This window comes from Manduca sexta, chromosome 26 (assembly GCF_014839805.1).
Source record: "Manduca sexta isolate Smith_Timp_Sample1 chromosome 26, JHU_Msex_v1.0, whole genome shotgun sequence".
In the NCBI taxonomy this organism is placed as follows: domain Eukaryota; kingdom Metazoa; phylum Arthropoda; class Insecta; order Lepidoptera; family Sphingidae; genus Manduca; species Manduca sexta.
In genome coordinates, this window is record NC_051140.1 from 11,152,910 (window position 1) to 11,169,394 (window position 16,485).

Consider the following 16,485-nt stretch of genomic DNA (forward strand, 5'->3'; position numbering starts at 1 on the left):
GGACACACATCGATTGTACCAAGAAAATTAATTAAAAAAATAGACGAGTGTATGAATATGTTTTTAATGCATCGTTAAACATTATTGTTTTACGAAATGTTATTTAGCAGCTAATTTACGAATATTATTTAATTCTTTGTTTTATACAACAGCCTAGCTACATTTTACAGTCATACCTGTTTAAGTGCGATAATTCAACAGGTTCACCTTTGTTTTCCACCACTTTTCACGAGTTATAAATACTGCGATTCTTTTTGCATTTATATTAGAATAGACCGTAGTCTTATACAACTAACATGGCGAAAATAAGTGTATTAATCGTATTACTAACGTTCATATTATCATTAATAGCTTCTACTAAAAGTAAATGTAAGTTTAGATTATCTTTTTCGATAATTTTGTTGAATTATTTAATGGCATATCCATATATCCATGTATGTATGAAGTTGCAATTAAATCTAAATTTGTATATTCGCAAAACATACCGAAATTTTGGATATCAAAACTAGTATATTGATAAAGTATAACGAGAAAGTGGACGATCTTCTCACACTCGGAGTCTTAAAAGTAAATTAATTGGGTTAAGAGGGGAGAACAAGGTTTTGGCTTTGACGTAAATTATATGATCAAACCTTTGTAGTACAATAATAGTCATACTACTGAGAAATTATGAAATACGTGTTTTAACAAGTTTTTGACGGTATATCTGTTTCCCGTAATAATCTTTTATTTACAGATTGCAAACATGACGATAGTGCTATGAAGCGGTTCATAGACAGGAACACTGCTATTACTGGAACATATTTATATGTAAGTTTGTTAATAATTAAAAATATTGTAAAACATTGTATTGTAATAAAATTTCACGAATTGTTTTCTTTTAGGAACGTCTCGTCAAATTTCCCAAGCAATCGTATAGTATTGTGACATTACCAGTATATTGTATAGTCGCGCACCTGGCTTACCACGCCAAGGGCGATGACTATGAAAAATTACTGGAATTCATGAATTTAAGGGATGAACATGAGGTACGTATTTTTTATTTATTCCCACACATCATCATCAGGGTGGCTAACGAAATATGAGTGTAGTAGTTTCGCCTCTGTCTAACCCTTAAGGATAAAGGCGTGAGATTATATATCTATATGTGTCTGAACCGGCTATGTTTATTTATTCATTCATTGTTATTACGCGGCTTCCGAATCTGGCTTGTGTATGCAAAAATAATGGAAAGAATTGCGTAGTTATTGTGCGAAGTTGTAAATTTAGCAAAGCAAATTAGATGATTAGCAATTGGACTAACCTAACCTTCCCAGCAACGTGTATATTGACACGTGGTTAGTGGTCAGAAAACCAGTACAATAGTTTGCTACGAACAATTAGTACCTATTATTGAGTATTATTTTGAAAAAAAAAGTTGACATTAATTTTTTCTGACACAATATTTAAAATCCAAACGTAAGGGCAAGAAGAACAATTATTTTTCAGCAAAGTGACGAATATCATACATTTCACATTGAAGCATTAACTTTTTTTATAGTAATTAATCGTATGGTGAAAAATTATATCTTATGTTTATGCGACCGTTTGACGGTTTTTATGTTATCATTTTCTCCCGACATTTCGAAGACATTTCCGTTGCAACCTTCGTGGTCATGGAGTGGACTAAGGTCATTCGAAAATTCAAAGTTACATACATAGGTAGATATTATAAAATAGTTTTATTTCAATGTATGGTGTGATATTATTCGGCTTAAAATATATATTGATGTATCATATTTGATGAATATTATATATCCGAACAGATGAGGGAGGTGCTCTCAGCTGCGGTGTCGCAAATTAATTATAAATCAGACACTTCCTCCAAATTGACTTTTAAAGTATATGGAGACCATAATCAAGAGTTTACGCGAAGTTACAAAAATGACTTCATCGACATATGCCAAGGGCAGACCGGATATCTAGATTATAACTGTCCTGAGCAAGCACTTAAAAAAGTTAACGAATGGGTTTGTATGCACTTGAATATCTTAAGCAGATTAATTCCAGCGTACAACTGAAGGATAAAATTAGCATGTTGAAATATGTTACTGTATTTTCAAAATTTAAATTAATGAATGCAGAAGGTATGTGAAAATATTTTTCGTGAGTTTGTATAATGATTTACCCATTTATTTCGACACACTATGTGTGCTTGACTTCTTAGTACATTTTATAGTTATTATATCTTACGTAGAAGAAGTGGAATTTATTATTTGGAGTTATTTCTATGTAAACATATTTTTTTTCGGATAATTTTCAATAATTTTACTTTCCTTGTTGTACTTTAGTTTTACAATTACAATTTTAATTTGATCACCCATAATTAGTAAATTTTGAGATACCGATAACTTACCTTAGCCTCTTTTATACTTTCAGTTTGAACATCAGTCGACAAAATACAATTCTGTTCCGACAACTTCTAATGAAATGTTCGACAGACATGATAAAAATGCCGTATATTACGCGACATACATGGATTTTATTGTAAGTGGTTAATGGTGATAATTAACTGCCACGATGGTGTAGTATTACGGTACGACTTCTGTGCTGAGGTCTGTGGTTCGATCCCCGGGTAGAGCAAAATGATATAGGAATTGTCTATTCAGTGTCAGCCTAGAGTCTGAAATTTGTGCCTGATATGCAGAAAGGCTCGCTGTCTATCATGTAGTGGAGGTTGGGACGGAATACGAACGGCGAAAAGTTGTATCAGTTTCGCATCTGTCTATCCTTCGGTGTTAAAAGTCGTGAATGTATGTTAATCATATCATAAACATTCACAATTGGATAGATATAAAAGTAATGCAAACAATTTATGTATTGCAGGCCAGCTTTGATGACGAAGCCAACCCAAATGCTATTATAGACATCGATTTTGAAGTAGGACATAATAAAACACTTAAATTTCCATCGTTGTATGGCAACGGATATTTTAAATATGCCAAGTTACCTGACCTTGATGCCGAAGTGAGTACAAATATAGAAGACATTGGGTTAAATAACAACGACTAATATAAGTCGTAGTATATATTACAAATACAAATCACCTTCAGAGAGTTATTCATTCACGCTCCGATTTTTTTTTGTAAATTAATTAATGAACCTATAAGATGGCAAAAGTGCATAGATAACTATGGTGCATACTTTGATGAATTAATAATGTTTTACAAAAAATAAATCGACTTTGTATTCCTCCCATACAAAACGCCAATTTTAATATGTAAGGGCCTAAGTAAGAATAATGTTTCAGGTAATACAAATGAGATTGAAAGGAGGAAAACATTTTGCAGTTTTCTATTATCCTTGCAATGTCCATAATTTAGAACATCTGATGAAGAAACTTCAAGATCCCGAAGTATTTTATGGTGGACTTGAAAGGGCTGAATGGCAATGCCTTAAGATACATATAACAATAGGACATGCTGAAGTGGTATGTAATTAATATTATTAGATTGATATTATGGCTGGTTATTGGTGGTTGGAAAAAAGGCAATGGTGTTTCAGAATTAACTTTACAATTTTACATAGGATTCATTCGTTGTAATAAAAGTATAAAGAGCGACTGATTCTGTTTTGCTGGTGGCAGGATATATCTTGTATCCGCCCGGATAGCATCCACCGTACACAAGGTGTTAAATCCCGCCATAGTGGCCCACGTAAATATGTCGCGTTCCGGGACCAGCCTGTTTATATTCGGTTCCAACAGCCCGACTGCTGAGGGGCAATCATTTCTTGTCAGTTGACATTCTATTTCACTACACTCCATTTACCACCAGGTGCAGTGGGGTTACTATAGGCACACTATGTTATCGAAGCACAAATATTATACGGACATAAATGTTAATAAATTACTAAATAAAGACATACTCCGACAGCTTGGGTAAAAGTTGAAGGAAAACCGGCCTACGGGTGTGAAACAAGAGATCTCAAATTTGATCTTTGCACTGATACAAATATTGATACAGTTTCTGTGACCTTTCTTGGAATTTTGTTGTGTAACTTAAAATTTTTGTAGTTCTCAATATCTGCGATACATGATCTAGTTAAGTAGCTAAGTACTGCAGTGCGAGGTTTGGGGTCGTTCGCGAGGTCGAACGAAGTGATGTTTGCCTTTTCTACTCCGTATTAGAGCGGAGTTTGGAATTTGTGCCTGATATAGCAGCAGGCTCGCCCTCTATTACACCCTAAGGGTTGGGACGGAATACGTATGGCTAAAAGTGGGCGCACCCGTAGTGCCTCTATCCACCTCTTCGGGGTTAAAAGGCATGAGTGTATGTACGTGTGTGTGGGATCTAGTTTCTACTACTCTTTTTGTGACTCACTATTTACTCATTATTTTAATTATTGCTTCTTATTTTTTAGTCCAACGACTTATTTGAATTTGTGCCAGAATTATGTCTCAACTCAACAAGATTTGATAGAGTATTTAAAAGTGGCCACCCAGCGCATGTTAACTATGGTTTCCAGGCATTAAATCTCTACGGAGACAGAGAAGTGAGGAAAGGTGTGTATAAACCTATAGACATGACCCGAGTGCTTTATAGAGAGGAAATTGTCGCACTAAAATTGTGCTAGACGAATCTATATCATCCTAAAATCAACCTCAAAACCTAAAAGAATGTATGAAAATTTTGTAAAATTAAATGAAATGAACGTAAAATAAAAGGACATTCTCATGATCCTGAGAAAGAGCCAACACCCGCCTCTTCTTAGGGAACACCAGTATAATCATTTTAAAATAAATATCCTTGAAATATAGACTGACGCGGGCCTTTACTGATAAAACTTTCTTAACAAAGCCGCTCTTCCATTTCATTTCCAATATAAAGTCGTTACAATAGACATAATTGTTTGTTTGTTATTACTATAATATTATAAAAATTGCAGGTCAACTGAATTCAAAATGGTGTCCCAGTAAAAATCTACCATTTGTGAAAATGAATCACGCATGCGCCTACTACGTTATAGATTCAAACGGAATGAACGTCTACGCCGGAGTAATCCACGGACCTCAGAATTATAGTACATAGTGCTCTATTATGGATATTATAAAGTTCTTTTTTGTTTTGACATTAATTGTTAATTATTTTCATGGGTGTTAGCAGTGGGTTAGTATACAAATACGGTGATAGTTTTATTATTAGTATTGTTGAGTGTTATTTTTTTTTTGTTATTTTGTATTAGGTAAAAATTTTGTTATTATTTTTTTGACATAATGTCTTATATGTGTATTTTTATGGATAAAACATTTATTTGTGGCGAGAAATTACAAAATTATTTATTTAAAGTTTTAATAAAATTAGGTAAACCATATGAAAGCTTATATTATTGTAATCTTTTGAATAGCTGATGATACTAGCATGTCATCTTAGGCGTAGCCTAAACGTTGTTTTTTGCACCAACCATGCTCTAATCTGGGATAACAAGCTGATTATGATCTGAATACATTTACTGTTAACCTCACAAGTTTTCTTCTTTGTTAATCCAAATCGGTAGTTTCCTCAATAATGCTGAAATCAAAACATATCAAAACAGTAATTAATAATTATAGTAATGAACAACATTACTTAATTGGGTTTGTTTTGTAACGAACCAAATTCCTTTTTATTTCGATACTTAACCATTATTTTTGATTCCTTCTGTTCAGATAAATATATTAACTAAAACGTCTATCTTTATTTATAATCCTGTTCTCATTCATTAACCTTTTACAGGGGCACCTTACGCACTCAACGCCCCTTTTGCGGTTAAAGGTCTTCTGACGATGACAGCGAAACTTTATTTGTTAATTATTTTAAAAACTAATAAAATAATTAGAATAGCAATGCATTCAATTTCAGTTTATAGTGGTAAAATTGATTTTCATTCGTAAATATATTCAGAAATAGGTTTTTTGTACATTTCAAACCGTTTATTTAGTTACTCACGGATCATCTGTGTTTGCCTTCAAAAAGCAAATAGCAGGCATTGTTGTGTTCACTTTGAAGAACATTGTAATAAATGTAATTCATGGGCATGTTAAGGCCTTATAACTAATATCTTAGTATGAAGGAACCAGTTCAATGGTATGCAGGGTTTTGTGCAGTGTGAGGTCCTGGATAGTGTTGCTGCTTTTATTCTATTAGAAGTTATGTATAAGGCTTAGTGTTGGTCGAATGACTTGCCTGTAATGCAGCAATAGTAGCATACAGTTATGCGATATCGTAGGTCGAATTTTATAATTATGATAAGTGGTAAGAGCTCGCCTCAAATGTCTATGAACCGTGTAAAGTCACGTGCGACACTGTGTAAAAGATAGGAAATCGCTGGAATGGAGTAGTTGCACGAAGCGATTGAAATCAGCTGTTGATACTGCCGTGGACTGGCATATAGCACCCACTGCATTGTCCGTTTTATAAATAAACTAATGTAATATAATATGTTCGAAAGTATTTTGTAAGCAGATAACATATTGATGATCTTGGAGTATTATGATATCGGAGTATTATGTTCTGATATACCTAAAGCAGTAATGTGAATCTTATTTTGTAGAATCACTTTATTGTATTTGATAACCCGAATTATTTGAGACGCACACCCCACCATAATATTACAAGGTCGAATATTTTAACCATGTTTTTAGTTGTACAACCGTATGTATTAAATCTTCTTGTTTATGCTCAGGTACGGATTGTATCTCTATGTTTTTAGATTAGGCGTGTTGATTTCTTATTTTTACGTGAACGTTAGACATTGAGATTAAACTATTTTTCGTATTTTATCGCAGTTTTAATTATTTTAGTTTTCTCCCGACGTTTCGTAGACTTTGCAATCTTCAAGTTGACTTTGGGGGAAGTTGGGGGACTGGTCAGTCCCGAAATAAGAGTTTGGATTTTATTATCTTACTACTTAATATTATAAAAGACAAAGTTTGTGAGATGTTTGTACGGTTGCAAAATGTAAATGCTAAAACTGTTGAACAGATAAAAATGAAATTTGACTCACAGATAGACTATGTCATATTAACATGTATTTTTTGTCTCGGAAAAGTTTTAGACACATATGGAAATTTTATTTAAATCTATCTTTTCTTTTGCCAATTGCAATGATGACGATTACAGCGCAATGTAAAGATTTGTAAACGCAAATATGACCTTGACTTGAGGATATTCTTATAATATATTGAATTTATACTTAATACATTATTTTTTATTGCTTTGAATGAGGAGGCATGCGGTCCGCCTGATGGTAAGCGATACGACCGCCCATGGTTCATGGTTATGGGCTCCTTTTTCCGCACTTAGCCCTTAAAATAGTCAGGCCATTGTGCGTGACGTGCATGCCGGCTACAAAGCAAGCCAGCCTAACTCGGTCCAGAAGCGCAGGATCTTCCTGGTATCTCCACAGGCTTCTCGGAGTGACCCCGGCGAATCGAGGATTTTTGCCCGTTGCGCAGCTACTCATTCACATTCCGCGATGACGTGGTAAGCTGTTTTGTCGGCCAACAGGCATCCCCTACATAGGGGGCTGTCGGTCATATCTAGAACATATAAATGTTTGTTTAGTGGGCAATGTCCAATAATGGTACCTACGACTATGCGTAGGGATGCCCTGTCCAAAGATAAAAGGCGCTTAGTCAGACGACCGTCCATAAACAGTAGAAACACCACGCAAAATATTGAGTTACAAAGTATTGTTTGCTATTCCACTGCGCTCGCCATCCTAAGACATGAAATGTTAAGTCTTAATATGTCCAGTAGTTACACTGGCTACAACGTCCTTCAAAGCGGAACACAACAGTGACTATACACTGCTGCTTGTCGACTGAAATAGTCATTGCGGTGGTACCTACACAGGGGGACGCTCACATATAAGAGACCTAACAGGAGTAGCCATATGAGAGACCTAATACCAGTCAGTCACCTTAATTAAACAAATGACAAGAAAAGTATCAAGAAAATATGCATCGATATTGATTATTTTCAAAGTTCACTGGCTCTTAACATAACTTTTTAACGTGTCACATTGCAAAGGTAAATATTTTTATTAATCATAATAACTTAGGCAAATATATTTATGCATAATTGATTCAAATAAAGAGATCTAGTATTTTTTGTTGATACAAGTGCTTTTTAATACCATGGTGTGTATATAAATGCTCGGGCATACCCAAATGAAATTAGAAGAAAGGGTATTAACAACTAGCGACATGAGAAAAATCTTCTTAATATTGGCTTGTGCTGCCACAATAATCCAGTTGGCTTCAGCGTATTCTAAAAAGGATAAAGGTAAAAAGAAATAATTAAATGACATTACACTACTAAATTCTAATACACCGACTATATTAATTGCGATTATTTTTCCAGATTGCAAATGCCATGATTCAGATACAGAAATTGGACAACGTTCAAGATATGCCGATATCATCCACGAAATACAATCCAGTTTATTTAATGTGAGTATCAGTCTCTATTTGCTTTCACCTTTATAAATATTTCTGCAAAATTACGCTCTGGGTGGTATTGAAATTAAATATCTTAACTTGTGGGCCAGGTAGAGGTAGTCCACAGGCCACCTTCTACGTACACCGCTTTTATATAAATACCCTTCATCTATCTATAGGTACTTATAATAAATCTGTAGAGAGGTCAATTCTGTACATGAAATATATTTCCAAAATAACTATCAGGGGGTGATTAGGGATCGATACTGATGCCAAAAATGCAATTAGTAAAATTTTTGTCTGTCTGTCTGTCTGTCTGTATAACCGTTATAGAAACAAAAACTACTCGACGGATTTTAACGAAACTTGGTACAATTATTTTTCATACTCCTGAGCTGGTTCTAGTATACTTTTCATCACGCTACAATTAATAGGAGCAGAGCAGTGAAGGGAAATGTTGGGAAAACGGGAGAAGTTACTCCATTTTTTAAACTTCCGACGCGTGTGCAACCTTAATGGTTAAAGCTACACAGAAATCATGTATGACGGAAATGTTCTCCTTAAAATTATATAAAAAATATCCCACGACAGCATATGTCTATCTTTTATGGTTGATTCACAATAACACGTGTAACTCCCGATAGCTTAGCAGTTGGAAGCTTTCTCATTATATTTGTCTACTTTTTGAAGTCCGAAATCCACGCGGGCGAAGCTGCGGGCGGAAGCTAGTCTTTTTATATATCGAAAACAGCGCCATCTCTCGGGTCCATAAAATATATTCTAATTTTAAAATTCAAATCAACTAAGGACACTCACAAAATTGAATTGAAATCGATTAGTATCGGTTAGCGTAGGTATATGAAGTAAGATTTTTATACAAAAATATCATCAAAATGTCCAATTTTGCCCGTTGATTTGAATTATTCTTAAACTTGTTTACAAACCTTGTCTTGAACAAAATACAAATGGGATCAGCAAAATCGGTCTATACGTTCTCCATTGATGCTTTTGCATACGTGTGGCAATTGATATTTATTTATAATAATAGAGATTAAAAGACTTATAATTTTTAACCATAATGTTCCTTTAGACATTTTGTACAAATAATTGTTTGTTTTTCTAATAAGTTTCTTCGAGTTAGAGTATGTTCTTCTCACCCAATGAAAAACCCAACCAACCCAATGGAATTCCTTGAGAAAAAAACATGAATTTCGTTTAGTTTCCAAACGCCTATTACGCCACTATATACTAGTGTCCACTTAGGAATGTATATATATATTATTCTACAAATATTGACAATATTACTTGTAGGTTATATTTCTTTATTTGTTATTTTTATTTTACAGTACTTTTACAAGAAGTATCCCAATAAATCTGTGTCTGTGACAGGAAGTTCTGTACTAAGCATATTAACTCAACTTGCATTACATAAACCACGTGGAGCAGATTACGAGAAACTATTGCAAATTCTTCACGTAAAGAATATAGAAGAGGTAAGTTTCATGATTTGGTGCTTGCAGAAGTTACGAGATCAATAAAAAACAAACTGTAAAATAATTACTCTATATTCTCTTGCAGGCGAAAGCATTGGCACGTTTAATAGTAAACATAATAAATAAAGACAAAAATCAAAGTCAAAAATACGAAGTATATGCCGATAGAACACAGCTATATACAAGAATATTTTTAAATAATTTTAAGGAGGTATGCGATGGGGAGGCCAGATATTTAAACTATAAAAATAATGTTGAAGCAGAGAGTAATATCAATGATTGGGTAAGTGATAAATGTTATACTGGTAAATTCGTAATTTCACTATTTGATTAATTTTGTTTCGGGATTAATTAGTTTTCTCTGAGACTCGTCGGGCTTCACCGCACAGTGTCATAAAATGCGTGCTGCTACTGATCCTGGCTTACAGGAGTTGTAGTGGCGGGTGTGAGGGCTGGAGTCTCTAGAAATTTGTAATCGTCTTCTACTCATTAAGATATATCACATCAGAGCAAGGAACAGAGTTTCTTGAAATTATTTAGCAGCATTATGTTCTCATAAGGGATCGCCTGCTTGATTATATAGGTTATAAATCTTTGGCAGTAAGCTAAAGTTCATAGACGGCAATTTGGGCTTAACACGATTGGCCTTTAGTTCTTTAAGTGTCAGTTGCGAGTGCGACGATTGTTTGTAGTCCTTGTTGCGGGTGACGTCAGTAACTCGAACGCAATAGGAATATTTGTCAAAGGGTTTTTTATCGCGGACAGAAGATACAATGATTGTATCAGGGTTGCGCAGTGCATACCTTTTAAGTATCTATAGGGTATGATTATGTTCATTGACAATTTAATATAGTGTTCATAGAAAGTCCCTAATTATATCAAATCAAACCACCTTATATACTACAGCATTTATTACCAAACGACTCAACATTGTGCCAGGCGTAACTAGAACACTCAACAGCGCTAAATATGATTGCATGTGAAGATACAGCTATAAAATTATCAATATATGTGACGCTTCATACCTATCAGTTAGTAGTTATACGTATAAAAGTTTTAGTTATCAAGTAGTATGATGTTTATTTTTCAGTACTCGCCTCCAGAAAATAAAGACCATGGAATAAGAAGCCGCTGTTACAGAAGGAATGGTCTTATTTTCAAAACCACTTTAAACATGTCTGTAAGTATTTACGATGATTCTTAAACGTTATATTATTTTGGACTATATATATAAAGCTCATCTAATATATTAGCGTCCATACTGTATGTGGGTGCCATATGTCACACTCACTATAAATAAATATATGTATATATATACTTAGTCTGGCCATAAATACTGTTACACTTAATTATAAAAAAATATTACATTTGAATTTCGAATCTGTCATTTTTATACGATTGTTCATTGTGTTTTCTCATTTTGGCGCCAATACATTGTAAAATATTTTGCGATATTAAAATGGTGTGGGGTGATAAAGAGAACCGAATCGCTGTGATAGCATTACACAAAGTAGGTATGGAGCCAAATGCAATTTTTAAAACTCTCCATACACTTGGTATTAGTAAAATGTTTGTGTACCGGGCTATTAATAGGTACAATGAGACCTCCTCTGTTTGTGACAGAAAAAGATCAGGCCGTCCACGTAGTGTTCGTACGAAAAAGGTGGTCAAAGCAGTAAGGGAAAGAATTCGAAGAAATCCTGTCCGAAAGCAAAAGATTTTATCTCGGGAAATGAAGATAGCACCTAGAACCATGTCGCGTATTTTAAAAGATGACTTAGGACTTGCAGCCTATAAGAGACGCACTGGCCATTTCTTAACTGATAATTTAAAGAAGAATAGGGTGGTAAAATCGAAACAACTACTGAAGCGGTACGCAAAGGGAGGTCACAGAAAAATTTTGTTTACGGATGAGAAAATTTTTACAATTGAGCAACATTTTAACAAACAAAATGACCGTATTTATGCTCAAAGCTCTAAGGAAGCTTCCCAATTAGTCGACAGAGTGCAACGTGGACATTATCCGACTTCAGTGATGGTTTGGTGGGGTGTTAGCTATGAAGGAGTGACTGAGCCATATTTTTGTGAAAAGGTATCAAAACATCGGCACAAGTGTATCAAGATACCATTCTTGAGAAGGTAGTTAAGCCCCTTAACATCACCATGTTCAATAACCAAGTATGGTCCTTCCAGCAAGACTCGGCGCCGGGTCATAAAGCTCGGTCCACGCAGTCTTGGTTGGAATCGAACGTTTCGGACTTCATCAGAGCTGAAGACTGGCCGTCGTCTAGTCCCGATCTTAATCCGCTGGATTATGATTTGTGGTCAGTTTTAGAGAGTACAGCTTGCTCTAAACGCCATGATAATTTGGAGTCCCTAAAACAATCTATACGATTGGCAGTGAAGAATTTTCCCATGGAAAGAGTGCGTGCTTCTATTGATAACTGGCCTCATCGTTTAAAGGACTGTATTGCAGCCAATGGAGACCACTTCGAATAAGCTTTTTATATTTTTAATTGTTTTATATTTATGTATTAAACTGACACACTGTAAAAGTAATAAATGTTATTTGCAGTTAACAATTTTCTTTTTTCTTTATTACAATATTTATGGCAAGACTAGGTATATATATATATATTCATCTATAAAAAGACCACCATTTACTTAACGACGTTAGTTTTTGAAATCGTCGATGTTTAAACAATATTTTTAATTATATTAATTATTTTCTTATATTATGATTTTAATGTAAAAATTTAATTTTCACAGATTGATTTCAGTCATCCAAACAATCCATCAGGAAGAGCATTAGTTGACTATTATGTAGACAGTAACACAGTAGTGAAAATTCCTAGCCTTCATGGTAATGCACGTGTGTTATATTATAAGGACACTGAACTTAATATAGAGGTATGTGGAAAATAATTATATATTCTTCAACAAAACTTAACAATTAAATGGACTTATGTCAAAATGTACGAATCCACGAATAATCCAAAATTAACTTAATAATATTTAACACAAAATTAGTCTAAATGTAATTCTTTACTGTTCAGCAAAACATGCCAAGCTCGATTTATATTTGACATAAATAAATATGTGTGCATGAATTCACATATTTTCTTTATATACTAGCTGTAACAAATAAGACTTAACAAAAAAAATTAAAAGTAGTTGGTACATTTTAGCACAACTCGGTTCAAAGTTATATTAATTAATAATAATTTCGTCTCCATAAAAATTATATTACTTAATAATTCACAGATAGTGTACAGATATTAGTTATAATATTGGTAAATATTATTTTAAATGGTAAACTATTAAATGTTTAAAAGCCATTTTCAATAAACGTTTCCGACCGCTTTTCTCGATCTCTCGCGAAAATAGATCAACCAGAGCAAAGGTTTTTTGACAAGCTTACAAATGAGTTATTTTGATTGGTTCATTCTCGGAATCGGATTGAAGGTTGAGATTGAGATCGTTTATTGAAAACGACTGTTACAAACATTGCGGTTATACCTAGCCAAATAGATTCTCACAAACAAAAGACTTACTACCTAGATCATGGAGTATATTATTATAAAATATAAATTAAATAACGAAAATGATCTACATTTTTCATAAAAAAATCTGTGTTAGACAAAACTAATTACGATAATATATTATGTGATTAATTTTAGTACGTGGGAATATATTATAACAACCATGGTGCTGTCCTGCTCCTCGGTATGCCCAATGATACTAAAGACTTGCCTCGAGTAGTTGAAATATTTACGAACAAGGAGAAGAAGGATAAAATTATTCGTTCTTTGAAATTGATTTGCGTCGAACTCACCACGATCTTGGGAGCCGTTCATATGGTATGTTATACACCATTAGTTTAAACTACTTAAAAAAATGTAGACACATCGTTGTAAGTGTGCTACGAGAATTTATTTTTAGTAAATTATCGATAAGTTATTGCATATCGAACTAACTGTAAATAAACTTATGTATTTATTAATAGAACTTGAGTTTGCGATTTATGAATGTCTAGCTTTTGCTCGCGGCTTTGTCCGCGTGAAGGAGTTTTCCGGGATAATTTTTTTTCGATTTACTTGATATGTATCGTTATAATATGACAAAATTACGAAAAAATATTATTAATTGTAGCCTATGTGTTATTCTGTTGTATAACTAATATTACTGTAAAGTTTCATCCAAATCCGTTTAGTAGTTTTTTTCGTGAAAGAGGAACAAACATATATACATCCATACATCGATCCTCACAAACTTTCGCATTTATAATATTAGTAGGATACCGACGCACTTGACGGCAAGTGTAGGTATCACTTTACTAAATTTGCTTTTAACGATTTTCCTAAGTTTTTATGGTCATATGCCAGGCCATAACGCACTCTGATTCTGAGGCGTACACTAACGTATGGTAGTGGGTATGTATCTATACTAATATCATAAAGCTTATCTCAGGCGCTAAAGGTGCTTATCTTAGGAACTACGTAACCGGTCTTCAATTTTTTTTGCTTATAGTTAGCTAAATTACTCCCGAGTGCTCTATATTTTATCCCCTTCCATTATTCATCTCGGAAGAACGTTTTCATGCAGGTGGAAAGGCATGCAAAGCTAGTTGTATATAAATATAATTAATTATTAGAAGAAGATATGAGATAAGAAGTAACATAAATTAAACCAGGCCTGTATTTTACCTATATTTCTACTGACCCTGTGCTGAGGAAGAGCTACTACGGTTAATGGGGATTTGGGTATATAAGTCAACCCCGCCTTTGTAGTAGCCAGTTGCAAATTAAACTTTAAAACTTTTTCAGAAAAACAACTTGGTGCCGTATCTCCTCGGTCAGGGTTTCAATCCTAATGGATATTTTAACGTATTCACACGAAGTACAGCCAATGTCAATGCTTATGTACAACATATCAATATTGTGGTATCTGAGATCCAGCAGCGTGGTACGTACAAATAATACATTAAATTAATAAAAAAAATATAAACTGCTACCATTTACTACTGCTATTTACCTACTTTTTTGTTTACGGTTAGACTCTTTAATCAAACCGAGAAGAAATTTATATTATTTGTCCTTATTGAAAATCAAACATGTACACGTAAAGAAATAACGTTCTAGGTATCCCTTTTTAAACACATTTCATGCAAGCAGTGTTTGGATGTGTTTGCGGGTTTGGCATGATAACGTTCATAAAGTAGGATAGCTGAAAAATAAAGTTTATGTATAATGTTACAAATATATCAAATTCGACGGTAGAATTACGACCAATAGTCATAATTATAACATGATTGTTTTTACCGAAATTTTGCTTAATTTGTTTTCCAGCTAGCATCCACTCACCTATGTGTCCAATCGGCAAGTGCTTGCCTAAGGTGAGACTGAATAAACCAATGGCGTATTGCGCGATCCAAGATGAATTATCCTTAGCGTTGGGAACATTTGTGATTGAAAGAAAAGGAGGTATAGTAAACATATGTTAAATATAGTAATTTCAACCAACTTCAAAAGGAGGAGGTTGTCAATTCGTCGTCTTTTTTATGTTTTTAACTCAGTCTCGGTCATTTATTAACCGATTTAAAATTGTTTTTATTCAAAAAGAAGTACTTTCAGATTGAACTCATAGCATTTTTTTTTAATGGGTCAATAGTTTGGTTTTCAAAGTAACATAACTGGAATAAATATGTCGTCCAAGTAAACGAAATAGCGAATTTAGCTTTTCTGTGGCTTTTCAATTTTTTCGATGGGTTTTTGAAGTTTTAAATGCAATAGATAAAAATGTTTCACCTGTTTTGAAGGCGATATACTTTTATAATAAACTCAATAGATAATAAAAACATTATTGATTACTCCAGTAACTATGTTATAAAAAATATTATTATAACGTCTAATCTGGTGTTTTTATTACAGAGTACGTGTGAACACCTTCGTGCCTTCGTGCCTGTGTTTTTGTGTGTTTTTTCTTAAAAATATTTGTAAATTTGTGTTCTTACAACTGACAAATAAATTTTGATGAATTGTATACTGGTATTATTTTATTATTTATAATTCTACGTTTGTAATTTTGTAGTAGTACGTAGCATTTGTCGTTACAACATCGTAAACACTATAACCTAAAATAAAATCTAGTTTAAAAACCATTACAAACCAATAATTTAACTTTATACAACATTATTTTTAGTAAGTATATTACTAACCCGAAATCAGTTAGTTGAGAATCAGTAGCACAATCCATTGCACAAGTTTTGTACGTGTTATAGCGCGCTCTATAACTTCGCCCATTGTTTCGGCACCGAGCTTGTCGGCCCCGCGAACCCCTTTACCGCACCGCGCCTACGGGCTGCGTCCGCGGCGGCGTCCTGCGCTCCCACAGTGCCGAGCCGGCTGTATCTAAGGGAGGACGCGCGCGCGAGCGTGACCCGTGGGCTCGTTCCGTATGATTTGCCGACTTTATTATATATTATTATTGTCATTTGTACACCCCACATAATTTTTATAAGTGAATTAAATA

At 33.9% G+C, this 16,485-nt stretch overlaps 2 protein-coding genes across 2 annotated transcripts; both read left to right on the plus strand.

The window, feature by feature from the left end:
* Positions 1-256: 256 nt before the first annotated feature.
* Positions 257-5,709, plus strand: LOC115449969 (alaserpin-like). Its single transcript, XM_030177874.2, has 9 exons — positions 257-369; positions 737-810; positions 885-1,028; positions 1,806-2,009; positions 2,419-2,526; positions 2,866-3,006; positions 3,290-3,469; positions 4,402-4,543; positions 4,927-5,709. The coding sequence occupies exons 1-9, from the start codon at positions 297-299 to the stop codon at positions 5,067-5,069; spliced, it is 1,209 nt and encodes a 402-aa protein (XP_030033734.2). The 5' UTR covers positions 257-296; the 3' UTR covers positions 5,070-5,709.
* Positions 5,710-8,168: 2,459 nt separating this feature from the next.
* Positions 8,169-15,994, plus strand: LOC115449980 (corticosteroid-binding globulin). The gene is made up of 10 exons (XM_030177882.2): positions 8,169-8,306; positions 8,385-8,473; positions 9,808-9,954; positions 10,040-10,237; positions 11,045-11,134; positions 12,724-12,864; positions 13,635-13,814; positions 14,781-14,919; positions 15,303-15,437; positions 15,885-15,994. The coding sequence occupies exons 1-10, from the start codon at positions 8,174-8,176 to the stop codon at positions 15,893-15,895; spliced, it is 1,263 nt and encodes a 420-aa protein (XP_030033742.2). The 5' UTR covers positions 8,169-8,173; the 3' UTR covers positions 15,896-15,994.
* Positions 15,995-16,485: the final 491 nt, after the last annotated feature.

Excerpts from the sequence above, each read along its gene's own strand:
- LOC115449969 (XM_030177874.2), top strand. The coding sequence starts at position 297 with ATGGCGAAAATAAGTGTATTAATCGTATTACTAACGTTCATATTATCA. Across the intron at positions 1,029-1,805 it reads ATTTAAGGGATGAACATGAG|ATGAGGGAGGTGCTCTCAGC; the intron begins GTACGTATTTTT and ends ATATCCGAACAG. Across the intron at positions 4,544-4,926 it reads AGACAGAGAAGTGAGGAAAG|GTCAACTGAATTCAAAATGG; the intron begins GTGTGTATAAAC and ends TAAAAATTGCAG.
- LOC115449980 (XM_030177882.2), top strand. The coding sequence starts at position 8,174 with ATGCTCGGGCATACCCAAATGAAATTAGAAGAAAGGGTATTAACAACT. Across the intron at positions 11,135-12,723 it reads AAACCACTTTAAACATGTCT|ATTGATTTCAGTCATCCAAA; the intron begins GTAAGTATTTAC and ends TAATTTTCACAG. Across the intron at positions 12,865-13,634 it reads ACACTGAACTTAATATAGAG|TACGTGGGAATATATTATAA; the intron begins GTATGTGGAAAA and ends GATTAATTTTAG.